We start from the raw sequence: 27,980 nt of genomic DNA on the forward strand, positions 1-27,980 counted from the left end.
CTGCACAAGAATGATAAACTCTCTTGTGGTTGTTGGTGCTGTTTTATATACTCCACTTTAGAACTATTTTCTACATGTACCTACTTGAATGGATTTCAGTTTATATCTTAAAAAACGGTACCAATCTCTGTTTCAGGGCTACAGCTTTAGAACTACATTATTTCCATTCTCCATATGGTTTTTACATTCAGGAAAGGCTGAGTAATATCACATTTTTTAATATTTAGATGTACTAAATTAATCATGGAAATTAGCATGGGTTCACATGAAAAAACTATAAATGGATGACACAAGAAATCTTAGTCAATAATTAAGCTGCTATTAATATAAAAAATGAAATGATTCTTTCTGTATTCTTTCACTGAGAACATTGGAAGTGTGAGGATTTATTATTACTCTGATTTGCTAAGTGTGATCAAGAAGAACAAATATTTTACTGATAGTTTCTTAACTAAAGTGAAAGTGAAAGTGTTACCCACTCGGTCCATGTCTGACTCTTTGTGACCCCATGGACTATAACCCACCAGGCTATGGAATTCTCCAGGCAAGAATACTGGAATGGGTAACTATTTCCTACTCCAGGGGATCTTCTCCACCCAGGGATTGAACCCTGGTCTCCCGCATTGCAGACAGATTCTTTACCTACTAAGCCACCAGGGAAGATGCTTCTTAACCAAAAAGTAATATAATTTTTCTTTGAAATGTTCTTCATTTTCAATAATAAATAATAATACATTTACAAGTACAAATACAAAAGGCACAAACGTGTATTTGTTCTTTCAACAGTGTTCCCGACACTGTTCAGGGTGCTGGAGATATGTTAGTAGCTCAACATGTCTGACTCTTTGCGACGCCATGGACTGTACCAGGCTCCTCTGTCCATGGGATTCTCCAGGCGAGAATACTGGAATGGGTTGCCACTTCCTCCTCCAGGGAATCTTCTCGACCCAGGGATCCTACCCACATTTCTTATGTCCCCTGCATTGGCAGGTGGGTTCTTTACCCCTAGAGCCACCTGGGAAGCCCGTCCCTGGCAGGAGAAATAGTTGTTGCAAGGCTCTCAGGTGGGGCAGAGGCCTTTAAGGGGCAACAGAGACACCTGTATGTCTGGAGGAGCCTAGAAGAGGAAGTGTTGCAGAAATCAGTACTCAAGAAACCAAGGACCACCCTCGGAGGGTTGGAGAACTCAGGTTTATTATGCCGGCGGGCCCAGAGAAGTTAACCCTCCAAGCTCTGAGCCCTGAACAAAGGGGTTACAGAGTTTTTACAGACAGACGACAGTGGGCAACACTGGCTGCTAATAGTGTTTAAACTATTATTAAACAGTGTTAACTGATTAAACACTGGCTGGTTGAAACTAAGGGGTTTTGGGTACATGGGAACCGCAGTCAAGATCGGGAGGGGGATGCTTGACCATTACAGACAGGCATGATTAAGCAGGTTTGCAGGGGCTGGGCAGTTGTAAAGAGCAGGACAAGGGTACATGAGATAAGCTCCAGTTCCTAGCATTGTAAGTCCCCACTTTCTGAGACTACGTGACCTACGTGATCCAGACTTTGCAAGGAGCAAGCTGAGTTACAGAGGCAGAAGGAGCAGGAGGTTATGTAAAAATTTAACTTTTCCTCTTAAGAAGTGCCAAAGGAAATAGGTACCTGGAGTGGGGCATGGGGACCAGATTACCCACCATCATGGTAGCATACCCGATACCCTTTCTAAAGTCAGAGATTTTCAACCAGCTGATCCACAGAGGGGAAGGCATTTTCAAACTGTCTGCTCAAAACGCATTTCCCCCTGCTGCTGCTCATAGGTTGGAATGCATAAAAGCTTAAAAATAATGTCCTCCCCCACTCCCCCATCCTCAGCCTTCCTTTTTTTCACTTTGTTTCTCCTTCAAGAGTCTCCTTGTTGCCCAGGAATAAAGAGCACTAAGAAAAGACTTATCAGAAAGATCTCAAGAGATTCCCATTTCCTTTTTTCTAATCCCCACAACCTAAGGGTCTTAGGGTCTCTTCAAGTGGTTAGTCGTTGCAGTGGCAATTTTTTGAACAGCGTCATCTCAAAGTTGAATGTAGCACTAAGTACTGTGGAATGATTTTTGAGAGCATCTGCATGCTATGGTGCAAATTGCATGAGAAAACAAAAAAAAAGCTGTCATTTCAGACTTATCTACAAAGCATTTTTAAGGAGGCATCAGTTATGAGTCATCCCAGAAGCCATTCTAAAAGTTTAAGGAGCCAAAAGAAATTATTTTTAACTTAATGCTAATGGAGCGAGTGTATCATCTGAGGAAAATTAGGAAAGCATTCTACTTGATGTGATGCTTGGAGTCCAGTAAGCATCCGGTTTGGCTGGGATCTGGGGTCCCCTGACTGCAGTGTGGAGTGGAGAGGTGTGTGCCCAGCCTGATTATTCCGTCCTGAGGTCAGACACTCATGCAGTCAGGGAAGGTTTTTGAAAAGGGTCTGTTAAAATTGGGCCAGGCTGTACTTTGATTTTGTATCTGTAATGAGAGGATCTGTAGCGCACTGAGCCTGGTCAAAAGGTTTCCCTTTCTCTTTTCACTAATAAATACAGGGTTAGCCTTGTTTAGATATTAGCAAGACTGATCCTGCCCTCAGCCTGATGACAGGCTATTTCAACTGTCCTAGCAGCGCTGGGTCCCGGAGCTGGCATCTCTCCCTCGTGAGACTGATGACACGCTGGTTGCCAGTAAAGGAAGGTGGAGGTATTCTGCCCCTCTGTTATTTGCTCAGGGCCACAATGGTGCCCTGGTGACCTCCAGTCCCAGCTCTCTTATTTGGGACCCTTGGGGGCCCATTTGTTCTTCACTCTTTTATGGAGACATAGACGCCAGGGGCATGATTTCTAAATAGAGAGGCATTAGACAAGGAATTTGCAGACTGAACACGTTCTGCTCCCTGGCGGCCGGTGTGCAGGCCATATTTTGGGAGGGTCACAGAGGCCATGGTGGGCCTTGTGATAGTCAGTCTCAGCTGTGGAGATAAAACGCTGCAGCTGCACCTGGGGTCTTTGGAGCCATCAAGGGGTTTTTTTCTCAGAGTCACCCTGAACACAGGCAGACTCAAGAGACAAGAATTTTGGCAATTGGTTGAGTTGAGGGATGTGCTCAAGTGTGTGTGTTGTTAATGAAAAAGGTGTTCACCGACACTTGTTAAAGGCAATAAGCAGAGTTTATTTAGGACTGTTGAGGCAGGTATGAGGACCACTGCCATAGGATTTTACAGTGGGGGAGAGGGATTGGGCTCGACTCTGAACACAGCCTGGACAAGTGGGAACTTATAGTCAAGGAGCAAGGTGTGTGTGTGTATTAGGGAGGTGGTCAGTGGGTGGAAAATTACTAAGAGAAAACATCAAGGGTAGGGGAGATTCTGGATAAATTGACCTGACTGGATTTTTACTGAAGACAAGGGTGATTAGGTGTCATCTGGGGGATGGTGGAGGATGTGAAACCCAATTAGATATGGAGAGTGGTCAGATATCAAGAACGGAGGGCTCTGGTTAAACTGACTTTTTAAGCAAGGTTCTTGCTAAAACTACATTTTACAAAGAAGTACACAGATGGGTCTAGGAAAAGATTCAGGAGTCCAATTCCAGTTTGGTCAACAAAGAATCTTTCTCATTGTGTATGTGTGTGCTTGTGTGTATGTGTTTGTACATATGTGTATCTGTGTGTGTACATCTCTGTATATGTGTATATATCTGTGTGTGTGTGTGTGTGTGTGTGTGTGTGTGTAGGGGACTGGTGGATAAGAAATTAACAGGGAGTAGAGTCAGTAGAGCAGGTCTCTAGGGAGAGGAGCACTAGTGATGCACCACATTTTTGGGAATAAATGATGAGATAGTGGTGGTACAATAGAAATTAAAAGAGAAACAGGAAAGAACTGATTCTAGGAAGAATTTTCAGTTGTGCCTTCAGGAAGTCTTTGTAGAATTTGTATTCACCAGTGATATCTGTTCTTCTGAATTCATATATCCTTCTTTGCTATATTAATTGCACTTCTTACCACATATCACCTCAATAATTGCTATACGTCTACAACTCCCGCTAACTCAGTTTGAACTTCCTTGGTTGCAGGAGCCATGCTCTTTGTGTCACTGAGGAGTCTCTTGTACAGACACTCAGTAAATGTTTGCAGATCAAATGAATGCATTTCAACACCTTCTTTCTGAATTTTGTTGATGTTGTTGGGAAAACTTGTAATTAGTAGAGTCAACATTTCAGTATTCTAAGTGGTTAATAATCATATAATTAAAATGCTAACATGATAAGTGGTAAACATCTTGAGTTTCAAAGACTTTTGATATATCCATGTCATCACTGGCTTTATAAACACATGATTTTAGTACACGAATACTAACCTAGCCTCTGTTATAATGTTTTTGCTGGAAAAATAGATTTTAGAATACTTGCTTCATCTAACAAGGCTGTGATGATGAATATTTCAAAGCCCTTTAAGAAGTCAGTCGTGAAAGGCTGATGTTACCAAGTACATTTGTTTGAGATTTTACTGTTGTTATAATAGAGAAAAATATCCATGCACACCTATCTATAAACCCTTCCAAAAATACAAGAGAATTTCAGTATATGTTTTTAAGCATTTTATTCTTTCTTTTAAAAGGTCTTTGTGGCAATGATGACAATGAAACTGAAGGTACTCATAATAAAAATAGCTTCTGTAGCCCTTTATAATTTATAAAGCTCCATGTATTATCTCAGACTCAACAGTTCAGTAGGAGTGGGGACAAGCTCTTTATAACCTTAAGTTACTGTTAAAGAACAAAGAATCAAAACAAACTGCAAAGTCATTTTAATGCAAATGTATTTATTTAGCTTTATACCCAGTGTTCTGAAATACATTTATCTGATCTTCAGACGGCATCTGGAAATTTAGAAAAAATACAAATGAAGTAGTTATTAAGCATTCCATATGTTTCCACAAGATGACGGTCCTATTACAGCCTATTATTGTCCGTTGCTTGGATGAGCCTTCTGTTCACGGCTGTGGGAAGGCAACTGGGCAGAGAGCAGTCTTGCCTTCCCCTCCCTCCTTTCCTTTCCCTCTTCATCTACTTCCTGCACCCCTCCCCCAGGTCTGACTGCTGGGTGTTGGTACCCCCTGTCCTGGAAGATCCCCCTGAGCCTCTGTGGGATGTAGCCCAGGGTGGGGGTGTGCTTACTTAGCAGATTGGTGAAGAGGGGCGCCCTGCTCGAGGCAGAGGATTCGCAAATGTCTATTATCATATAGTCTATCATATCGTATATCATGTGTCATATCATATCATATCATATATCATATCATATATACATCATATCATATAGGAAACAACAGAAGTCATCTAAGAGGAGATGTTTTGCTGATTTTAAGGTTATTGTACCTTTTCCCGTGAAGATGCCTATGTGTTATTATCTTATGCTCTGACTAATCCAGAAACTGGTTCATTGGTCCCTAGATGATCCCAAGTTGACTGCATTAAGATTTAAGATCATATTAAATTTTCACATTGCATAATGAGTGTGAGCAGCAGGTGGAATCCAGAACCTTTGCTATCCCTCATACACCTGACTTTAGTAGTTTCCATGTCTGCATTCTTTGTAGTAAAAGAAGGTCCAGCCCAGAACATTGTGGGCACCCATGTTCCCATGCTTACCATACAGTGTTCTAATTCTGGTTTTGGAGCTCCTTCCCCCACTGGATTATGAGCTCCTGGTGAGTAGGGTTGGCTTCTTGTTCATTTCTGTTATTCCAGGGGAAGATATCTTATATAAGTAGGAAAGCAATACAGTTTACTGAATGGATGATTAAAATGAACGTGCACCCATGAAAGGATGTGTTTGGCAGAGAGTCATTTAAAATTTCATGCGCTAAGTTGCTTCAGTCATGTCTGACTCTGTGCAGCTCTATGGACCGTAGCCCGCCAGGCTCCTCTGTCCATGAGGATTCTCTAGGCAAGAATACTGGAATAGGTTGCCATGCCCTCCTCCAGGGGATCTTCCTGACCCAGGGATTGAACCCAGGTCTCTTATGTCTCCAGATTTTGATAATTCATATTGCAAAGTTAAGTCTTGTTTATTTGCATGCCATTAATTTGAAAGGTAGATATGACAAAAAGTTATAAATAAGTATTAAAACCACTCCTTTCAAAATCACAAACATATTCTAATAAAATGTTATTTTGTGGTACTGCCAATAGGCATCATTTACCGTTATAATTTATGGAGTACTCAAAAGAATTTTATTTTATTGAAAATGTTTTTGGTTTGTGTCTTTTTAACTTTAGAGGAGTTAACCTCTGTCTGACCTTGCTGTCTGATTTAGAAAGTTTTTAATAATGGATAGTAAAATTCATCTGTAGAGCTGAAGAACCACGAGAAGAAGAAAAAGCAGGAAAACAGTGACTCGGTAGTTGACAAAGGGCTTCCCTGGTGGCTCAGCTGGTAAAGAATCCACCCGCAATGCGGGAAACCTGAGTTCCATCCCTGGGTTGGGAAGATCCCCTGGAGAAGGGAAAGGCTACCCAATCCAGCATTCTTGCCTGGAGAATTCCATGGACTATATAGTCCATGGGGTCGCAAAGAGTCGGACACGACTGAGCGACTTTCACCCACACTCACCTGTAGACAGTCCCACCTCTGCAGGTCGCAGTTTGTCTTTGCTCTTCCAGTTGTGCTTCTGACTGGCCAGCCGTAAACTGGAGATTCCCACGAGCCCCTCTTATAGTGGATGAACTTGATAGAGCTGTTCACAGAACTCAGGAGAACAAGTCCTTACTAGATTTCTTATAAAAAGGTATAGTTCAGGAATAGCCAGGTAGAAGAGATGCACCGGCAAAGTATGGGAAAGGGGCACAGAGAGGTCATGCCCTCTCCTGGTGCCACTCCCCACATTTCCAAGTGTTCACCAACCTCAGCCCCACTGTTGAGGGGTTTTTATGGAGGGTTCATTACTTAGGCGTGCTTCATGAAACTGATCGGTCACTGGTGACTGAACTCAATCTCCTGCCGCACCACCCCCTCCCCCCAACATCAGAGGGTGCTGCTGAAATTACCAAGCCTCTAGTCTCATGACTGGTTCTCCAGGCAACCAGTCCCCATCCTTAGGTTACCTAGGAGTTTTCCAAAAGTCACTTTGTTAATATAAACTCAGTTGTGATGGAAAGGAGCTTGACACCCATTTCACCTTTATGACACTTAAGCATTTCAGGATCTGAGGGCAAAAGGCCAAATATAACCAAAGATACCCCTGTGACTCTTAGATAAGAAATAGCAAGAGTTTTAGCTCTGTGCAAGGAACAGTGAACAATTTCTTATAATTTTGTATTTTTATTGTAAATCACAATATCATACCGTCTGCAGTCATTGTGACTTTTCACCTGCAGTCGTTTAGGGTGGGTAGTAGACAAAGGTCTGGAAATACTTTCTTTTTTTTTTTCTTTATTGGGGTATTACACTGTTGTGTTAGTTTCTCCTATACTACAAAGTGGATCAGCTATGTGTATACATATGTGCCCTCCCTCTTGGACCTCAATCAACCCTGCCACCCATCTCATCTGGCTAGGTGGGAGCACCAAGCTGAGCTTCCTGTGCTATATAGCAGGTTCCCACTAGCTATCTGTTTTACACATGGCTTGCACATATGTCAATCCACTTCCCAGTTCATCCTCCCCTTCCAGGTCCACAAGTTAGCTCACTACATCTGTGTCTCTATTCCTGTCTTCCAAATAGGTTCATCTGTACTATTTTTCTAGATCCCACATATATATGTTAATATATATTTGTTTTTCTCTTTGTGACTTATTTCACTCTATATGACAGACTCTAGGCCTGGAAATACTTATAATGGTTGTAGGGGAATAAATATTTGCAATAAAATACTTGCAATTCATATATTTCCATTAATTTGTTTGTGTTTAGAATAATAACGCATGTGGACTCAAGTAAGTTCTTTCTGATACAGTTTTGTGCCTTTTCTCTCTTTTATAGACCATTGGAACGATCCAGTGAAGATGTGGATATAATCTTCACACGGCTGAAAGAAGTTAAAGCTTTTGAGAAATTTCACCCAAATCTCCTTCATCAGATTTGTTTATGTGGTTATTATGAGAATCTGGAAAAAGGAATAACATGTAAGAAATGCAACTCCAGTGGTGTGTTTTCATGTATAAGTTTGTGCTCATTTGTGGTTATTCTGTGGGGATGGATAGCAAATGGGTTATCTTTGTGCCAAATAGTTGAGCTCAATCAAAGGTATGAGGTTGACATTTCTCTCTCCTTGTTTATTCAGTTCTAAATCAGCATTTCCTTAACTCCTTTGTCCATAGCATGCAAATGGTTCTTCCAGGCAGTCTCCTTTTCAGATGGAGCTGGAAGGATTTATATATTCAGCAAGATCCTTAGAAGTTCTAATATACAATTATTTTCTGTAACCCAAGAAATATGGGAGCCAATAGGATATTAAATGGGCTTCCCTTGTGGCTCAGTGGTAAAGAATCCACCTGCCAATGCAGGAGACACAGGAGTCTCAGGTTCAGTCCCTGGGTTGGGAAGATCCCCTGGAGAAGGAAATGGCAACCCCCTCCAGTATTCTTGCCTGGAGAATCCCATGGACAGAGGAGCCTGGCGTGCTATAGTCCATGGGGTCATAAAGAGTCAGAAAAGACTTAATGACTAAACAGCAACAGCAAAAGGATGTTAAATAAGATAAAAGGTCTAAACTAATGATAATAGTCATTTTAAAAATTAAAGCACAGCTGGTTTACAATAGTAATGTTTGAATTAACCTCACTGGTAACATCTATTCCAGATGTGACTAAGGGGTGGGGGAGTAAAATGATAGAGTGACAGCTGCATTTAAAAAACTATACAAGTATATTCTCATTAAAAAAGTAATGCTATTAGCATCTGTTGTCATGCTTCATACTGCAGTAACAGAAAACTCCCATCCAACTGGCTTAACCATGACTCCTATAAGGAGGGAAGATCAGTTATCCACGAATAAGCAGTCCTGAGGTAGGATGGCTTCAGGGCTGGTTGATTAAGTGGCTCAATGACGTTATTAAGGTCTCAGGTTTCTCTCATATTTTTGTTGGTTTATTTTTTTTTTTGCTGTTCATCTTGTGGCTTTGGCTTTTGTTCCTGCTGAAGGACTATTTCTTATCTCTTTTTCAGAAGTCCCCCAGCAGACTTCCTGTATTGTTTCAATGGCCAGAATTGCATCATGTGCCGCTGATTAAACCAATCACTGGCACAGATTATGGGACCACATGATTGATTTAGACCAATCACGGTTACCCCAGTGGAGCTAGGGAAGAAACTCATATGCTCAGTGTTTGGCCTTGTGGAGGAGGGTGGGAACTTGTATATAATCCATGTTCAGGGCATGATTTCAAATGGGGAACTAACAGGGTTTGTCACAACATCATTGTAGAAAATTTAGAAGACAAAACGAATATCACCTACAATCCCCAAATCCAGAGATGGCTGTTTACATTTTGTGTGTGTCCTTCAAGATATTTGCCTATGTGCACAACAAAGCAGAGTCGCACTTCTGTTTAAAAAATCATCCACACATATTGTTTTCAAACCAATATTTTTTATTCTTACTCAGTGGGAACATAATTTTTTAAGAGATAAGACTCTGTCTTCTATTTCTTACAGCCGTTTTCAAAATGAGTCTTCTATGATGTGTAATGTGAATTTGATTGGCAAGTAATAATATCTTTGGGGGCCAAGAAGTTCATGAAAGGCAAAGCCCTAATTCTAAAATAAGTCACTTACAAAGGCAAGGAATAGCAGAGTTACTGGCAAGGCCAGCTATAAACTCATCAATCCCCCATCTTAAGCTTGTCATTGCACCTGGTGGGATACCATTGTTGTTCTTGCCTTTCCACAGCATGCTTTAGTCAGAGAGTTTAGAACAGCTTGTCATCATTAATTATGGCTCCCAGAAGCTTCCTCTTATGCAGTGAGCCTTAGCCTTGCCAGAACTCAACTATCCCACTGAGTTGTCATGTGATTTTTCATTGAGCCACTTGACTTCTGAGGTAGGATTCTGTGAAAAGAATTTTAAAATATCAGATCATTCCATCTAGTTATTTAGCTAGAATATTTTAAAAGGATAGTTGGGTTTGCATGAGATTTTTGAACCACTGTTTCAGGATGACTTTCCAAACTATTGGTCTTAACTAGGACGTGGGAACTAAGATTCTTACTAAATAGCTAAATGTTTTGTCTCTGAGATACAAAAGTAAAGCAAAACTGAGTTCAGAAATTTCTGATGAGAATCATTTCCAAAGAGTGGTTACCTCCTGATACCTTAAAGCAGTGAATTTATTCAACAATCTAGCAAATGGACAGTGACAATATGGTAGTTAAAATTTTTTTTAACAGATTTTATTTTTCTTAATCAGTCATTGGTTAGCTTAAAATGAGACATTCTATTCTAGAAAACATGTTGTTTTTTAATATAAATAGATTTGTGAAATTAGGGTGGTGATCTGGTTTTGTTGACTCACATAGTCTTTTTAACACATACCCCATCTAAAGTAATGATCTTCCAAGTATCACAATACAATGAAGTGTATTTATGACAAATTACAGAGAATACCAGACAATTCTTCTTACATTCAAAGGATCTTATAGCCTTTAGGGTTATCATCCCTTATTGCTACTGTGTAAATATAAAAGAGTTCTGTTTAATAGAGTTCTGCTTCATGGAATGTTGAATAAATAGGATATTTCTTTGTTGATAGAAGATGGAAAGAAAATTATGGTATGTTCTGGTGGGAATAGATAGAGGAATCTCATCTAGGTCCAAGTTAGGCTCAGAACAGTCAGTTAAAAATTATCAGATTACGTGGTAAAACCAACTTATATTTGGCCTACTTACCTGCCTGTTTCTTTTCCAGTATTTCGCCAAGGTGATATTGGAACCAACTGGTATGCTGTCCTGGCAGGATCTTTGGATGTTAAAGTTTCTGAGACCAGCAGTCACCAGGTAAGATATGATATTCTTTTTATTTTCTTAAAGTAAGATTTATTACTGCTATTTTTAATGATACATTATCCCTCTGTCTTGAATGCTATCAAAATTACATTTTCAAATCCATTTCATCTTTCCCGTGTAGTACAGAGTTCCATAAGTATATGTTGAATTCCTTTATTAAGTTACTCAAGAAATATACATAGTGAATGTTTTCCACGATTTAAAGATGCCAAGTGTGGGAACACGAAATGCTGAAGCACACGGGCTGCCCTCCAGGAGCCCTGCTGTCTATTAGAAAAATGCAAAGAAGTCCACAGCAGAGGGAAACTGCTATTGTGTGAGGTGAAATGTGAGCAAAGGAGAAAGAGAAGCAAGTCTTCCAAGGTTCCTCCTTAGATCCTGCTGAATCTGGTTTCCTGACTTTTCTCTGTCTTAGAAGTGACCCCCTTGTCAGCTTTAAAAATTTTTTTAATTTATTTTTGGCTGTGCTGGGTCTTCATTGCAGCGTGGGCTTTTCTCTAGTTGTGGTGATCGGGGGCTGCTCTTTGCTGTGGTGTGCAGGCTTCTCATTGCAGCGGTTTCTCTTGTTGCAGGGCACAGGATCAATATCTGTGACGCGTGGGCTTCATTGCTCTGTGGCGTGAGGGATCTTTCCGGATCAGGGATTAAACTATGTCTACTTCATTGGCAGGCAGATTCTTTACCACTGAGCCACCAGGGAAGCCCCTCTTATCAGCCTTTTATGAGCTCCAGCAATGCAGGGAAATGTGGTCAAGGCAGTCTCCCGAATACCTCTCACTATTTCTCCACCTCATCTCGTTCAGTGTGGAGGGTCAGGAAACATGGGCTTACTTTATCTTCATTAGTCACCTCTGAGGAGCATGGCGTCCTAGTAGATAACACTCATATTCTTACTGCCTCCTCCATCATATTTGTGAGTTTGGAATGGGTCCTAGATTCTCCTTTCTCATCTGCAGTGACCCTTTCTCCATCATTATTCCACATGGCCTGCATGGACAGAACCTTCCTGTGTAGAGCCAAGAACCTCTTGTCTCAAAAAGACTCCCTTCTAGAGGCTGCCATCCAGCTTCAGTATGAAAATGTTCTGAGTCTTATATTCACATATATCAGGATTCAGATAAAAACTGAAGGAAGAGAATTGGCTAACTACAAAATTGGAAAGAAATATCAAGAAAGGTCAAGGAATTAAAGGGACAAATAATCTCCAGCCAAATACCATGTTTAAGATGGTGCTTCTAAGCCTTTTCCACATGTGGCACATTTCCACTGTGAGAAACACCTATGACATACTCCATTTGAGGTTTAACTTTGTAGGAATTTGTGTGTATATTGGAGTTGTGGGCAGTTACCATCTAACGAGTGGATTGTTGGTTAGTGGACATTTGGAGTTTGGCGTATAGTAGCCTGTGTTCTACCCATTGTTATGGGGGGTTAGGGTCTCAGGCCAGTACCCAAGTCCTCCTTACCTGATAGTATACCTTTTCAGTGCATCAGTGCATCAAAAGTTCCATGAGGAACTGCCTGGAATCGGTGCCTGCCGGCCTCGATGGTACTGTCCTCCTGCCCTCTCTTGCAGGGCCGGTTCCCTCTTGAATTTCAGAGCAGCCCAAAGGGAGAGGTGAGTTTTGATTCTTACAAGTTGCTTCCGTTTTCCAGTGGGACTGGGAACAGCTAGCAGTTCTTGGATATTTGTTATGTGCTGGGCAGTGTTCTAAGCACTTAACTGTATTTACTTGCTCCGTTAACCCTGTGAGGTGGGTCACATTACTATTTCATTTTACAGTAGAGGAAACCAAGTCCTTGAGTGGTGAACTAACTCGTTTCAACTAACATATCTAGAAATTAGGGGGACCAAGATGAATAAGCAGTTAGGCACTTGAACACATGCTCTTAGCCAGCACTCTGTACTGTTTGACTCAGAAGAAATATGATGAAGCAATTCCCTGTCTCTTGGCTGTTTCTCATCCTTTCAGATCTTCTCATGCCCTGTATCTCTGCATACCTTCTGCCTGCCGGCTGCTGTCCAGGTGGGTCCCCTCCAGACCTTTTTGCTCAGAGTTGCTTCTGATGCTAGCCTTCACCTGCTCTTACTTGCATGGATGTGCGGAGGGGACAGGGCCTAGAAAAGGATGATCTTCCTTCCGCCTCTGTATGGTTCTTAATGAGTAATGATGGTGATGCAGAAAAGCTGAATAAAGAAAGGTGAGGAAAGAGGAAAAGGAAGGAACATGAAAATTAGGAAGGAGAAAGGTGAAAAGGGAAGAAGAGCAGGGAAGAGAGATGAGGAAAGAAGAATTGGAAAAGGCAGAGGAGATGTTCCTAAGGGATGATAAATACCATCAGCAGTGATGTGCTGACACCTCAGATATTAAAAGCTGGCATGAGATTTTGATGGTATTAAAATAGTATTTGGCCAGGGGCTGCTGGAGTATTGCCCTTGACCAGTTATCTCTCAGCATGGGGTGCTTGCCAAGAATAGCTGAGCAACAGCTGTGGATTTAAAAAAATTTTTAGTAAACTTTAACTTTAGATTCTAGCTATGGCTTTGACTTCAACCCCAATGAAGAGAACTTTCCTAAGTTGGGCTTTGTTGTTGTTCAGTCACTAAGTTTTGTCCGACTCTTTGTGAACCCATGGACTGCAGCACACCAGGCTTCCTTGTTCTTCATTATCTCCCAGAGTTCGCTCGAACTCACATCCATTGAGTTGGTGATGCTATCTAATTATTTCATCCTCTGTCGCCCCCTTCTCTTTTTGCCTTCAATTTTTCCCAGCATCAGGGTCTTTTCCAGTGAGTTGGCTCTTTGCATCAGGTGGGCAAAGTATTGGAGCTTCAGCTTCAGCATCAGTACTTCCAATGAATATTCAGGGTTGATTTCCTATAGGACTGACTTGTTTGATCTGTTTGATCTGTAGTCCAAGGGACTCTTAAGAATCTTCTCCAGCACCACAATTCTGTAGCATCGGTTCTTTGGCATTCAGCCTTCTTTATGGTCTAGCTCTCACATCTGTACATGACTACTGAAAAAAACCATAGCTTTGACTACACAAACCTTTGTCAGCAAAGTGATGTCTTTTCTTTTTAATATGCTGTCTAAGGTTTGTCATAGATTTTCTTCTAAGGAGCAATAGTCTTTTAATTTTGTGGCTTCTATCACTGTCTGCAGTGATTTTGGAGCCCAAGAAAATAAAATCTGTCACTGGTTCCACCTTTTCTCTTCTATTTGGCATGAATCTGGGCTTAGTCTTCTCATATTCGCTTTATACCAAAGCTCGCTTATTGCTTCTTCTTCTGTGTACTTCACAGAATCCAACCACAGTACCAGCCAGAGTTTTCTGAATTGATTTGTAGAGTCCCTAAGAAATAAGGAAGAGAAGACACATTGACCTCTACAGCCTCCAACCCTCCAGAGAAATAGACAGAGGACCCAGCCTTCCAGCCAACTCTGATGGACAAGATAGAATTCCAACCACACAAGAGGAAGGAGCTAAGGAGAATGAGTGAGATGGCTGAAACTTCTCTCATGGCAAGTTACTCAAAAGAGAGAAACAAAAAGGTCACTGCTATCTGCTCTGGCCTTGTAATGGACTCTGGGTCTCTTCCCAGTAGTGATGTAGCCAAATCAAGGCAGTGGGTTAGCCCATCAGAGTGGTACCCTGTATAAGTCAGGGTTCTCCAGATAACCAGTATCAACAGGTGATAGAGAGATATATAGATAGTAGACATTTCCTTTAGGAAATTGGCTTACGTGACTGTGTGCACTGCCAAGTTTGAAATCCTCAGGGCAAGCTGGCAGGCTGAAATTCAGGTGAAAGCAGATGATTCAGACTTTACAGACTTTATAATCTTAAAGTTGGGTATTCAGATAGAATTTCTGTGCTTCATTCTGGAAGCAGAATTCCATCTTTGGGAAACCTCAAGTGAGACATTGGCTTTTAAGACCTTCAAGTGATTGGGTGAGGCCCACCCATGTTATGGAGGGTAATCTGTTTTAAAGTGCTGCTTGTACATGTTAATCACACCTAAAAAATACTTTTACCTCAGAATCTAGGCTATTTGACTAAACAACTGGTCACTGTAGTCTAGCTAAGTTGACACATAAAATTAATTATCATATGCCCCTATTGTGGGGGGCAAAATGGTTTGGGGCAATGGGCCATGGGAGGAGAAGCCAGAAAAGACCTGGAATCCCTGGAGACCAGTAGCAGCACTGCCCATTGCCTTCATGTGTCACACTGTGCTGGGGTCCCCTGGGTATTCATTGACTTCATCTTTTATGTCCCGTTTTACAGCGGCTTGAAAACAAGGCTCAGTGACCTTAGGTATAACATTCCCAAGGCCACACAAATGTACATGGCTAAATTCAGATTTGAATTTCTGTCAGACACACTCCCAATTTCATGTTCTTCTTGCTCACAAATAAAAGGTGGGTGGGGGCCGAAAAAGAAAAAGAAGAAAAGTTTAAAGAGACTAAGAATTAAGGAAAGAGCAGTGAGGTAACAGCAAAGACTCAAATCTTTAAAAGTGGGTAGAGTGGCGTTTCTTGCTAGCCTGCCCTCCAGTTACTTTCCTCAAGTCTCGCTCTGCCCTATCTTCTCATCTGAGAGTCAGGAGTCAGAGGAGATGGTGGAGATAAACTTCCAAACTTACCTCTTGAGTTTTGGCTCCTCAGTGGGGTTTTAGCTGAGCCCGAATGGTGAGATGAGGGCCCGAATGGCTAATGGTAGCAGAGCGCCCACTAGGGGCGGCTTTATGCAAAGCACTTTACAAGCTTTATTTCCCTGGCTACTCCCTACGTCGCCCTCCCCCATTCAGTGCTATGATTAGTCTCATTTCACACATGCTCAATAACTTGCCCCAGGGCACACAGTCATTCATTTTAGTTCAGTCGCTCAATTGTGTCTGACTCTGCGACCCCATGGACTGTAGCACGCCAGGCTTCCCTATTCATCACCAACTCCCAGAGCTTGCTCAAACTCATGTCCATCTAGTCGGTGATGCCATCCAACCATCTCATCCTCTGTCGTTCCCTTCTCCTCCTGCCATCAATTTTCCCCACCATCAGAGTCTTTTCCAATGAGTCCGTTCTTTGCATCAGCTGGCCAAAGTATTGGAATTTTAGCTTCAGCATCAGTCCTTTCAATAAATATTCAGGACTGATTTCCTTTAGGATTGACTGGTTGGATCTCCTTGAAGTCTAAGGGACTCTCAAGAGTCTTCTACAAACCACAGTTCAAAAGCATCAGTTCTTCAGCGCTCAGTTTTCTTTATAATCCAACTCTCATGACTACTGGAAAAACCATAGCTTTGACTATATTGACCTTTGTCGGCAAAGTAATGTTTCTCCTTTTAAATATGCTGTTTAGGTTTGTCATAGCTTTTCTCCCATTAGATTGTTGTGATTCTAGGATTCAAGTTCTTGACCACAGTGCTTGTGCAGGTGCCATCCAGAGGATGTGAGAGGGAAGGGATGGAGTGAGGGCTGAGCCATTTAGGAATGATGTGGGAGGAGCAGCTTTTCCCCTGAAGATCATGCAGCCACTCTCCTGCATTTCAGATTCCAGCTCAGAGCTCCATGCCTCACCTCCAAGCCCCTCCTTTCGAGTGTTTGCACTCCCGCCCCCCCCCCCCCCCCCCGCCACCAAGGCCTACTGTTGGGGAACACCTGCTTTAGACCTGAAGACAAACAGTGAAATGAGCATCATTTCAGTTCAGTTCAGTTGCTCAGTCATGTCCGACTCTTTGCGACCCCATGAATCGCAGCACGCCAGGCCTCCCTGTCCATCACCAACTCCCGGAGTTTACCTAAACTCATGCCCATCCAGTCGATGATGCCATCCACCCATCTCATCCTCTGTCATCCCCTTCTCCTCCTGCCCCCAATCCCTCCCAGCATCAGGGTCTTTTCCAATGAGTCAACTCTTCACATGAGGTGACCAAAGTTTTGGAGTTTCAGCTTCAGCATCAGTCCCTCCAATGAACACCCAGGACTGATCTCCTTTAGGATGGACTGGTTGGATCTCCTTGCAGTCCAAGGAACTCTCGAGAGTCTTCTCCAACACCACAGTTCAAAAGCATCAATTCTTTGGCACTCAGCTTTCTTTACAGCCCATCCCTTTAAAGGGTTTCTAAGTTGCAAGGTGGGATTGAGAAGTAGGGGTGACCAGGGAGGGAGATTTAGGTGTGGTATATACAAAGTAGAAGTAAAATGGATATAATTGGTGTTGATGGGATGGGGGGGTGGGATTGAGAGAAAGGGAGGAGCCTGACTTGGATGAAGAGGTGGGTGGTGATGCCACTGATTGAAATAAGAAACACAGAAGGAAGAAAACCCTTCACAGATTCTGGTACAGTATTTTTATATTATACATTTATTAGGTATTACTGATTGAATTTTTCTGAAAAAAATCACTCTTTTTTCTTCTACGTGATACGAAGATTTAACTTTCAAGAACACACAGAGCAGAAATATATTATCTTTGGCTCATAAATTCATATTACCGTCCTGCCTGTCTCAATATATTACTTTTTCTCCCTTCCCATCACCCTTTATATTAAACTTTTCTGCTCCCTAGGGTAAGAAAATATACTTCTCTCTCTTCATATGATTGGTTTGACAGATCCTCCTTGAATTTTTTGGACCCCACATGGAGGGTCACACTTATTTCTCATTGGCGATGCCCTCCGAGCAGAGTAGTATTAAATCTCATCCTTTGCAAAGCGTTTCATTTGCCCTCTTTCATTTGAGCTACCCTGTTAGGTTGGCCCAGCTGTGCTGCATCTTGCTAAGACACAGGTGAGTGAGTTGCCCACTCAGGTTGACACAGTAGTAACCCATAGCGCTGGAAATCACCTGACTTCCTTGCCCAATCCAGTGCTCTGCTGGTCCCTCACTTAACATTAATCACACGTGCGGTGCGTCCAGCTACCTGGGTGTAGGGGAGGGGCTGCATTACAAAGGGCGCATGCTCCTGGATGCTGCCAGGATGCGAGGTGGTCACAGGCTGGTGGATCTTTCTCCACCCCCTTGGATCACACTGATGGCCAGCATTATAACAAAGAAAGCCACTGATTCCTCATTTGGGAGAACGATGAAAACACAAACGTTCGGTGAGTAGTAAGGTAAACTTCAGGCCCGTTCCTTGCAGGGGAGGGTGGAGGGAAAAAGCTACTGAGCTCGCCTCCCAGTTTTGCTTGGGGTCAGCCCAGCAAAACCCTTGCCAGTCAGTTTAGAAACACTCTCTGCCAGCTGGGGAGGCAGGACCTTGTCTACCGACCGCAGCCTCACCCTGTGGGTCTGCTCCTAGCTGGGAACCGGCAGATGAGAGTACAGAATCCTGCCGAGAATTGGTTGGAACCAGCTTCTCTGCTCTCATGCGGTAAAGCCAGTGCTCTGTTCTGCTTCCTTGCCTTCTCCCAGTCCAAGACCTCAAGCATGGACTGGAGGGGAGAAACCAAAGCCCTGGATACGGAGAGGGATGCGGCCCTACCTCCCTGAGACCCTCTCTGAGGTGTCATGGTGCTTTCATTTCTTGTGTTACAGCCGTGAAGCTGTGTGCGGGTAAGAACTTTGGGAAATACATGGATTGTCCTCTTCCTATAACTATGGTGAAATTTTTAGAGTCTACCAACCTTGGAAATGCCTTCCTATCAACTCTGTCAATTGATATCAATTATACTGACTCCACTGCTCCATAAAACAAAACCGACCTCAGAAGTACTTCTGCCCTGTGTCCCTGAGTGGTTGTCAGAGGCATCTCTCCCAGTTTCACACATATTATCCTGCCTGCTCACTCTGTCTTACCCCATGAAACTGAGAATGTCCAGCAAGGGGCCCTGCCCGCAGACCACTTCCCCATCCCAGACCAGAGTGTCCCAACTTGGCTCATGTGCTCATGTAGATTTCTACTCGGCATCACAGATTCTGTCGAGGATGAGTCCTTCAGTTCCCAGCAAGACCTGCCCCTGCTCCTGGTCTCTACCTAAGTCTAAGCAGGACCTGCGCGCCTTCGGATATCCACAGCTGAACTCATGTGCTCAACCGCCTGCCTGTCCTATTTAACTTAACGCGCTGAAAGCCAGAGATTTACATTCCTATTAGAACGAATAATACTGTGGGTGGACTTTTCCTCATTAATATTTAGGTAGATTTCAGGTTAGAAGTGAGCATTAGAACAGGTTATAAACAAATATTAGGCTTAAAACAGTAATTTTATAAAGCTCATTATCTCAGACAATATCCACTTCATGTGAGTGGAGACAGGAGAGACAAGGTCCTGCTTTTTTCTGCAGATTTTGTAAGTGGTATGGTAACTATTTTAATCTTGCTTTGGTAACTATTTAAACTCTAAACATAAAGTAGGTTAAACTAATCTTTACACCAAAAAAGTACAACGTTTCCCCAGTCATGTGAAACAATTTCTGATGGCTGCGGAGCAAATAGAAGTATATACTGCAAAACAGGGGGTGGGATGGTTTAGTAGTTCATTAAAACTCCTATCTGTATTTCTGTAACAGATGTTTATTTAAAATGTTAATATTTACCTAATGCAATGCACAATCATGTAAATCAGTCTTCTTTTGAAATTCTCAGAGCCACTTAATTACTATGTGACCACAAGCAAGTTAGAGTATGTATAAATTGGAGATACTAGTTCCTACCTTAAATAAGTTAATGTGTATAAAGCACTTAGTATGAAGCTTGACCGAGAGCAGGGGTTCCATGATTTTTTTCTTACTAGTTTTAAGGAACAGGTGATTGCTAAAGTGCAATGCGGTAGGCTGCAATGTTGCCATTTTACCACACGAGGGCAGTGCTAGAATAGAAAAAGCAGGAAATGCACATTGTATTTGAAATAGCAAGGAGTTTAGCAGTTGTTGTTCAGCCATTTCATGGGATCAGAGAATGGGGCTGTGTTTTGCCTTGGTCATCACTTTATTCGTCCTCTCCTCCATCTATAAAGTTCTGTGGCAAGTTTTGGAAAATGATCTCTTACTGATTTCCCCCCCCCCCAAAAGTAAAATGTGGGATTTTTTTTGGTTTTGTGATGTTTTTTAAACCCTCTTTGTCTTAAAGATGCTTTTTAGTGTTGCATGTTAGTAAAATTTGGAGGACAGGCATGTTTCTGTCATGTTGTTTCTTTCCCCTTCTTTCTGTTTTTGTGTGATTCCTTGATACATTCTCATTTTGATCCATTATTTTCAGACGTCACTATTATTAGGAAACATTCTCTGAACCCATGTCTCAAGCCAGTAAAACCTGAAAGATGCCTTGTCCACAGTGGTTGCTTGTAATCTTAATATTTGTCTATGCTCAGGTCACTCTCTTTGTTGGGACCTGATTAGAGTTTGTTTAGCATCTGGCCTGGGACCTCTGCGTACTGGGTTGAGTTTTGTTGCCATCTAATTCTTGGTGTAGGCAGAGGCAAGAGAGAGCCATGGTGCAAGACAGACTGGCTGCCCCCGGAGACGAGGCTGGGCTCCCTGATTCAGTTATCAGATGCTATTACTGGTCCGGTCTCATTGAACTTTCCTGCAGCCAGCTTGCCTGATCTCGTTAAGCTGTGTCTAATGCCGATTCCAGGGAAGAACTTGTCTTTGCTGTTTGTCAGGAAGAAAAGCATGTTTGTCTTAGAAGTATTTTGCCTTCCTGCTTGGTAGTAAATCCTTTAGACAGCACACACACCCTAACGTCTTGACAAATCCAGAGATTAGGTTCCATTAAATTTTTATTTTCTAAAAGGACTTGGAGCACTCCTTAAATTCAAGACTAAATTCAAGCTCATGAAACAAACCCAGCCCAACAAAACTTAATGACAAGTATTGCCTATAGGTCTAAAATATGTAAAAGTATTTGCTTTGTAAAAATTTATTTCAGGGTCTACAAACTTTAAGGACCAGTTTGTTCCTTGGCATGAACCCAGAAAGTATCCAAAGCAATAAATATGTGGTAAGACAATTAACTCTTCTTGAGCCATTAATAAGAAATTGGGTTAAATACATAAAATAAAATGGGCTTCCTAGGTGGCTCAGTGGTAAAGAATTTACCTGCCAATGTAGGAGGCTTGGTTCAAGCCCTGATTGGTAAGATCCCCTGAAGGAGGGAATGGCAACCTGCACCAGTATTCTTGCCTGGAAAATTTCATGGACAGAGGAGCTTGGTGAGCTACAATCCATGGGGTTGCAGAGAGTCAGACAACTGAGTAATTGAGCATGTATGCAATGCATACATAATAAAAGAACTGATACTCCCTAAAACTACAGAATAGTCAAAAATCGATGTACCTACCACAGAGAATTCTTCTATTTTAAATATCATCAGAATGTCTAACTTGTGTAAATTGAATTTCTGTGGCTGCTTATAAATATCATTTGCAAGGTCCATGTGTATTAGCTTGAATTCCAGTGACATAACCATGGTGTTTCTTAACACCATTCCTGTGTTCATACTGTAGCTGTTTATAATGAATCAAACAAAATGCCTCATATGAGAATGCCTACTTTAAGAAAACCCAATATACCATCGTCCAGACATACAAAGCAGATAAATACAGGGGTGATTAGTTGCAATACAAAAGGATTCTTTGATTTACAGCAGGATTTGTCAGAAGGGTTCCTTTGAATACATGCTCCCCCAGAGAGCTGAAGTGTTTTGCAGATCATTCAAACCACTTGACATCCAGACTGGGGGACAGAGAAACTTGGAATTTAAGCGCTGAAAAAGCCATCATTAATTGGAGATTAACACAAAATGAATAAGAGATTCTCTGTTACTTCAGTAGTAGAAAAACATAACTTGCTTTTTAGAAATGTAGATAGCCATACATATATACATGTATAGGTTAAGTCAGAAATAATATTTTCCGTTTTTTTTTTTTTGTGTGTGTGTGTGTGTAGAGCACCTGTGTGCCATGAACCATGTAGAACTATCTATTATGTATATTGAATTCTACTACTAATCTTATGAAAAATATTGCACCATTTCGCAAATGAGAATACTGAGGCTCCTGGGAGCATTCTGCTCAAAGCCGGGGACTAGTAACTGGCCAAAGTGAGTTTTGAATCTAGATCTGCAAGGTGCACCATCTTCTCCTTCTGCTGCCTCCAAGGGATTCCTCCCCTCACCCCACCCAACCCTTCCTGTGCCTGATGCTTGCTCCCTGCCTTCCACCCGGGCCAGATTGTTGACATCTTTGGTAACTCACCTAACACCATCTTTTACGAGTGAAGATAATCAGACCCCACCTATTCTGCTAAAACACATGCTGCTGCTAAGTCGCTTCAGTCGTGTCCAACTCCGTGTGACCCCATAGACGGCAGCCCACCAGTCTCCCCCGTCCCTGGGATTCTCCAGGCAAGAACACTGGAGTGGGTTGCCATTTCCTTCTCCAATGCATGCTTGCATTCTAAGTCGCTTCAGTCGTGTCTGACTCTGTGCGACCCTATGGACAGCAGCCCACCAGGCTCCTCTGTCCACGGGATTCTCTAGGCAAGAATACTGGAGTGGATTGCGATTTCCTTCTCCCGCTGAAGCACATACCAGTCCAAGACACTGTTCAAGACTTCAGTTGGTGTCTTGCTGGGCAGGAGTGGGTAGAGCCTCCTCTTCTAGATGACGGTGGGCGCCGTCTAGAGGCGTGTGCAGGCAGTGCTGGTCAGGAGGTAGGAAGCCCGCGATTGAAGCAGCACAGCCCCCAGGTCAGCATGGTGAAGGATTGAGGCAGGCCTAACGTGATGGATCGGAGAAGGCAATGGCAACCCACTCCAGTACTCTTGCCTGGAAAATCCCATGGACGGAGGAGCCTGGTAGGCTGCAGTCCATGGGGTCGCTAAGAGTCAGACACGACCAAGCAACTTCCCTTTCACTTTTCACTTTCATGCATTGGAGAAGGAAATGGCAACCCACTCCAGTGTTCTTGCCTGGAGAATCCCAGGGACGGGGGAGCCTGGTGGGCTGCCGTCTATGGGGTTGCACAGAGTCAGACACTACTGAAGCGACTTAGCAGAAGCAGCAACGTGATGGATAGGGCTGGGTGCTGGACAAGGAGGCAGGAAACAGGTTCTGGGATGGAGGTGGGTGGCCAGGCAGGCTAATGAACAGGCCGGGTGTCAGAAGGATGCCAGGAAGGGCTGTCAGAACAAGGCAGTCTGCCACTTTGAGAAGATTTAGGATACCAAGTAGGCTGTCAGGACAGATGCAGAAAGACAGAAACCCAATTTCTCCAGCTGAAATAGAAACTCCGTTAGAATGGGCACGTGATCAGAGTGGGAAAAGCAGTAGTGTAGACACACTTCTCAATTTCTGGCTTTGATTGCCTCCGTTTCCCCTGATGAGGAAGAGAAGAGCTGAATGGATTGCATCCTCTAGGAGACAGTCAAGTGAGCCCCAGCACTGGGATCAGAAGGTGAGAGGGGGAGCAATGCCAAATGTTTTGTATTTTCCTGGTGATTTGGAATGATTAGGTAGTCAATAAATCTATCAGTTGGCTGGTTGAAAAAAGAACCTGTATGGCTTAAATTAATACTTAATCAAAATTAGTCAATTTTCCTACTGAGCCTTGGAAAGGGATTCTTTTTTTTATTTTTAATTGATTGATTGCTTTACAGTATTGTGAAGTATTTAATACTATCATCAGTAAGAATAGCTTTATTAAGCATTTCTTTTGAATCAGGCATGGTGCAGAGCACTTAAATTATCTCCTTTAACTGTTGTGAAGAATTAATGAGACATCCTAGTCAAGACGCTTGGCACAGTGCATGGTGCATAGTGTTCCACCCACACACGTGGAGATCCACATGCACACAGGATGCACAGGAGATTAGGGTGAGTGGGTCATTAAGTGTTTAGAAGGTAGGAGAAGGTCTGATCAAGTGGACTGATAGATGAGACAGAGCCAGGTCAGATCGGAGGAAGAAATCAAGTATCATCTCAGTATCATGCCATAGTTAATTCTTTTTCTGAGAGCCCATCACCACTAGTTACATAGTAGGATTGGGCTCAGAGACCCTGTATCCTCTACGGGAAACACAATGAGGTCTTCCCAGGTGATGCCCAAGGGATATTGCTCTTTGGGTATGTCTGATGCAAAGTAGTCAGTGATAAGCTGGCCTCTGCTGCTCTTACAGAATCTCTTTGGGGATGCAGGTTTGGCCCAGTACCTCTCCAGAGGTCTCAGTGTAACTTGGGACTCACAGCTCAAGATTGGTTTAGCTAATCCAATCTCATGTTTATCCAGAAGCCAATCTGGAGACAAGGATTTGGCTGCAGTGGTTTTTATGGAGGACACCCCAGGAAGTGTTGTAAGGAAGTAGGGGAATTGAGACAAGGAATGAGGAATGCCAATAAAAATGTGTAGATGAGGAGTTCAGCTGTGGGCAGCTGGGCTCACTCCTTCCAGGAACACTCTAACAATTGTGTCGGGTAGAAGCAAGGGTATTTATCTTCCTACTGTCATGCCTCTTTGGAAGATGCACTTGACAAGCTTTAACTGTCCAGCACTCTGCCCTTAAGCAGAGCAATGCAGATGAAAAGGGAAACTGCAAGTATGTGAAGGGAACTGTCCAGAAGCCTATGATTCCTTCCAAGGGTGGGGCTAGGGTGGGAGGAATGGGTGGGGAGGGTCTGGCAGGACTCCAGCAGCCTCTGCTAAACCCACCTTCATCCTTGAAAACACTCCAGTTTTTAAATCTTCATTTCACGTTGGAAAATCCTCAAAATAAATTGCCATCTCAATATAAAACGAGACATTTCTTCACTGATGGTTCACAGTTTGTGCCGATTGCTTTCTTCAGTCTCTGTCACTGTAAATATTTCCTTTCGGTAACCTTTCTGAACATTAATATGCAAATAAGCAGAAAATAAAAGTCTGAACAGTCCCTATTTAATAAGTAGAGAGACATGAACAGATCTCCAGAGGATGTGTGAGTTTAAAGGAACGGTAGCATTACATTCAGAAGTGGACACTTGCAGCCGCAGGCAAAGGCATGCATTTAGCTTCTCTACAGAGTTTCAGGCTTGGAACTCTGACCTCCAGGGATCTGGTGAGCTGGCAGTGTGGACCAAAGTAAGAGTCACTTGCCTCGCTGACTCACATTCACATGGCTCTCATCTATCCTGCCTTTGAAGGTACATACTGAGCAAAGCATGTCGGTTCTGCTGCATTGAGAACATCGGAATAAGAGAACATTGGAATGTACGTGTCTTTATTTGATAATTATTTTCTAAGCACATGCAGGTCCCTGCCTGGAATTCAGATGTAAACAAGGCCTGACCCTCAGGGACTGCAGAGACAGTGATGCATCTTTAGGGTGAAAATGTTCCTCTGAGGACTTCTTGCCTGTGCCCGGGTATCCCAATGCTCAATCCACACTTCCCCAGTCCATTCACATTTCTAAGTAAATTTGTCCTGCACATACTTAGTCTGCTGAGAGTCAAGTTTGAATTTGCAAGTCGCACTTGTTTCAGGTGAGGTTTTACAGTCCTACTTTCAAGACCGTATCTTGTATTTGTGACTCCCTGTCCTTACATTTGAGAGGACGGAGTATGAAGGAGGAGATGAAGGCAGGTGGGCTCCCACACTCAGCCCTGGTGGGAGAGTCTGGGATACTGGGAATGAGCAAAGGTGCTGGATGTAATGACAGGGGCCAGTGCCCCTCTGTACAGAGGTCCTGACGCACAAGGCCTTGCTGAGGAGGGCACTTGGCAACACTAACGTGACTAAACGTTGTTACATTTAGGAGGAGGCAGGGGTCATGTTAAACTCTCTGGGGAAGTCCAAGAATACTCTCAGTCTTTTGTCTTTCTTACAAGAGCTGCTGGCTAGCAAAAAGATGGACTCACATGACTGATTTTCACAGTTGGACTTTCAAAGCCTGTGTCTTTGCATATGTTTTGGTGACACATGATGACGTGTCAGGGATAGGAGGTGAGACATGGAGGAAACAACTTAGTCTGTAAAAATCTATAGCTAGCCCACAAATAACAGATCTTCATAGTTCTTTTGCATTATACTTTGTAGATAATCGTAAATAATTAAGCTACATGGATAGTGACAGGAGTAATAAGTACGGTTCATCCCTAACAGGTTTGAAAATAGATATTTACACTGAAGAGTACAAACTAGGCTAAAAGAGTCCTTTCTGAAAGATTCAGATGATTTTTTAAAAATGAAGTAGGCTAGTGGCATCTTTGAGCAAAGCTGGTAATCTAGAGAATTTGTGAAAGTCTGTGATTTATCATAATCCATCTTGAGTTTTTGCTAGAATTTGAAAATTTCTCAGAAGTATTTGACTTGCTGGGTATTAATGTTTCAGTCTTGGGGATATTTTTCTGACTGAGTTTGTTTGTAGCTGCCTTTCTGGAAAATTTATTAGCAGGCCATTTTTATGTTTCCCCTTGATCTCTCATTCTCTTTGAGGTATTATTGATTATATTTTCCTGAACACAATTTTATATGGTAATATCTGTGCAGAAGCAATTTGCTATGGTTCAAGGAACTGGATTCATAGAGGCATTTGTCCTACTAATGTGATTATAAAGTCACTAACTTGATCTTAATAACATTTGCCTGTTATCATGTATCAGATGCATGAAAGGAAAACTGCTTTCTAGCTCAGGATTGCCTATATATATGTACCTTAGTTGATAATTCCTTGCAAAATGAATAGCCAGGTGATTTCAAGGGTTTGCATTGCTTGAGACTAGTCAGGATTAAACCCAAGTATTATCACATATGGTGCATGCAGAGAGGAAATTACTTGTTTAACACACCTTAAACTTTTAAATCATTGATTCGGAACATTTTATGTTTCCCGCACTGTACCTCATTGGATGCTGTTTTTACTCTGTTGTGACTGCGGGAGGCAGCATAATACAAAAAGCTTGGAATCTGTAGTCGGAGAGCCACAACTAGAATCTGGCTGTGCATTATTTGCTGTCTGGGTACTAGGGCCTCATGAACCAACCATGGTCACCTTCATTTTCCTCATCTTTTTAAGACAGACTGATATAACAGTATCCCTATCCTGGTTTTTTATTTAAATATCATAATTGAACTCTCTCACTTGGGGAAAAAAGCAAGTTCATCTTCAAAAAATTTCCCACATTTTCATAGATATAGTAGTGCTCAGTCACTCTGTCATGTCTGACTCTTTGCAAAACCATGGACTATAGCCCGCCAGGTTCCTCTGCCCATAAAATTTTCCAGGCAAGAATACTGGAGTGGGGAGCCATTTCCTACTCCAGGGGATCTTCCCAACCCAAGGATCGAACCTACGTCTCTTGTGCCTCCAGTATTAGCAGGCAGATTCTTTACTACCAGTGCCATCTGGGACACCCAGAGATAGTAGTCATATAGAAAGATAACCACGCACACAAAAACGACATGTACAAGATTGGCAGCAGCTTTATTCATAATATGCCCAAACCAGAAATAACCCAAATGTCCACCAGGAGGAGAATATCCATGCACTGGTCCACAGGGCAAGGAAAAAACAGCTGATCCACACACAACAACATGAAAGAATCTTATAGACATTATGTTGAGCAAAAGAAGCCAGATGCTAAAGAGGGCATGTTTTCTGATTCCTTTTACATAAAATCTAAAACTGGCAGAATTCCTTTATGGTGATAGAAATCAGAGGATCAGTTGCCTCTGAAAGGATGGTCTTGACTAGACAGGGCATGAAGGAAGTTACAGTGGTGATAGAAATGTTCCGTCTTGATTTGGGTGATGATTACAGGGTGTATATATTTGTCAAACCTTGTTGAACTGTGCAGTTGAACCGAGTGTTTTACTATATAGAAATTAGTTGACCTTTAAACAGGACGAGTTTGTACTGTGCGGGTCCACTCATAGCAGAGTTTTTTCAGTAGTAAATACTACAGTATAAGAGTCTGTGGCTGGTTGAATCTGTTGATGTGTAGGAACCATGATATACTCTGATTTTCTACTATG

The 27,980-nt window shown here is 42.4% G+C and overlaps 1 protein-coding gene across 3 annotated transcripts in view; it reads left to right on the forward strand.

The window, feature by feature from the left end:
• RAPGEF4 (Rap guanine nucleotide exchange factor 4) overlaps positions 1–27,980 on the forward strand; it is a 315,877-nt gene that overhangs the window by 46,128 nt on the left and 241,769 nt on the right. For all 3 annotated transcript variants that reach the window (XM_043487630.1, XM_043487631.1, XM_043487637.1), the window contains exons 2-3: positions 8,003–8,145; positions 10,927–11,015. In XM_043487630.1, coding sequence (XP_043343565.1) covers positions 8,003–8,145; positions 10,927–11,015 — 232 coding nt within the window. The remainder of the gene's footprint in view (positions 1–8,002; positions 8,146–10,926; positions 11,016–27,980) is intronic.

Source organism: Cervus canadensis, chromosome 15 (genome assembly GCF_019320065.1).
Source record: "Cervus canadensis isolate Bull #8, Minnesota chromosome 15, ASM1932006v1, whole genome shotgun sequence".
Taxonomy (NCBI): Eukaryota; Metazoa; Chordata; class Mammalia; order Artiodactyla; family Cervidae; genus Cervus; species Cervus canadensis.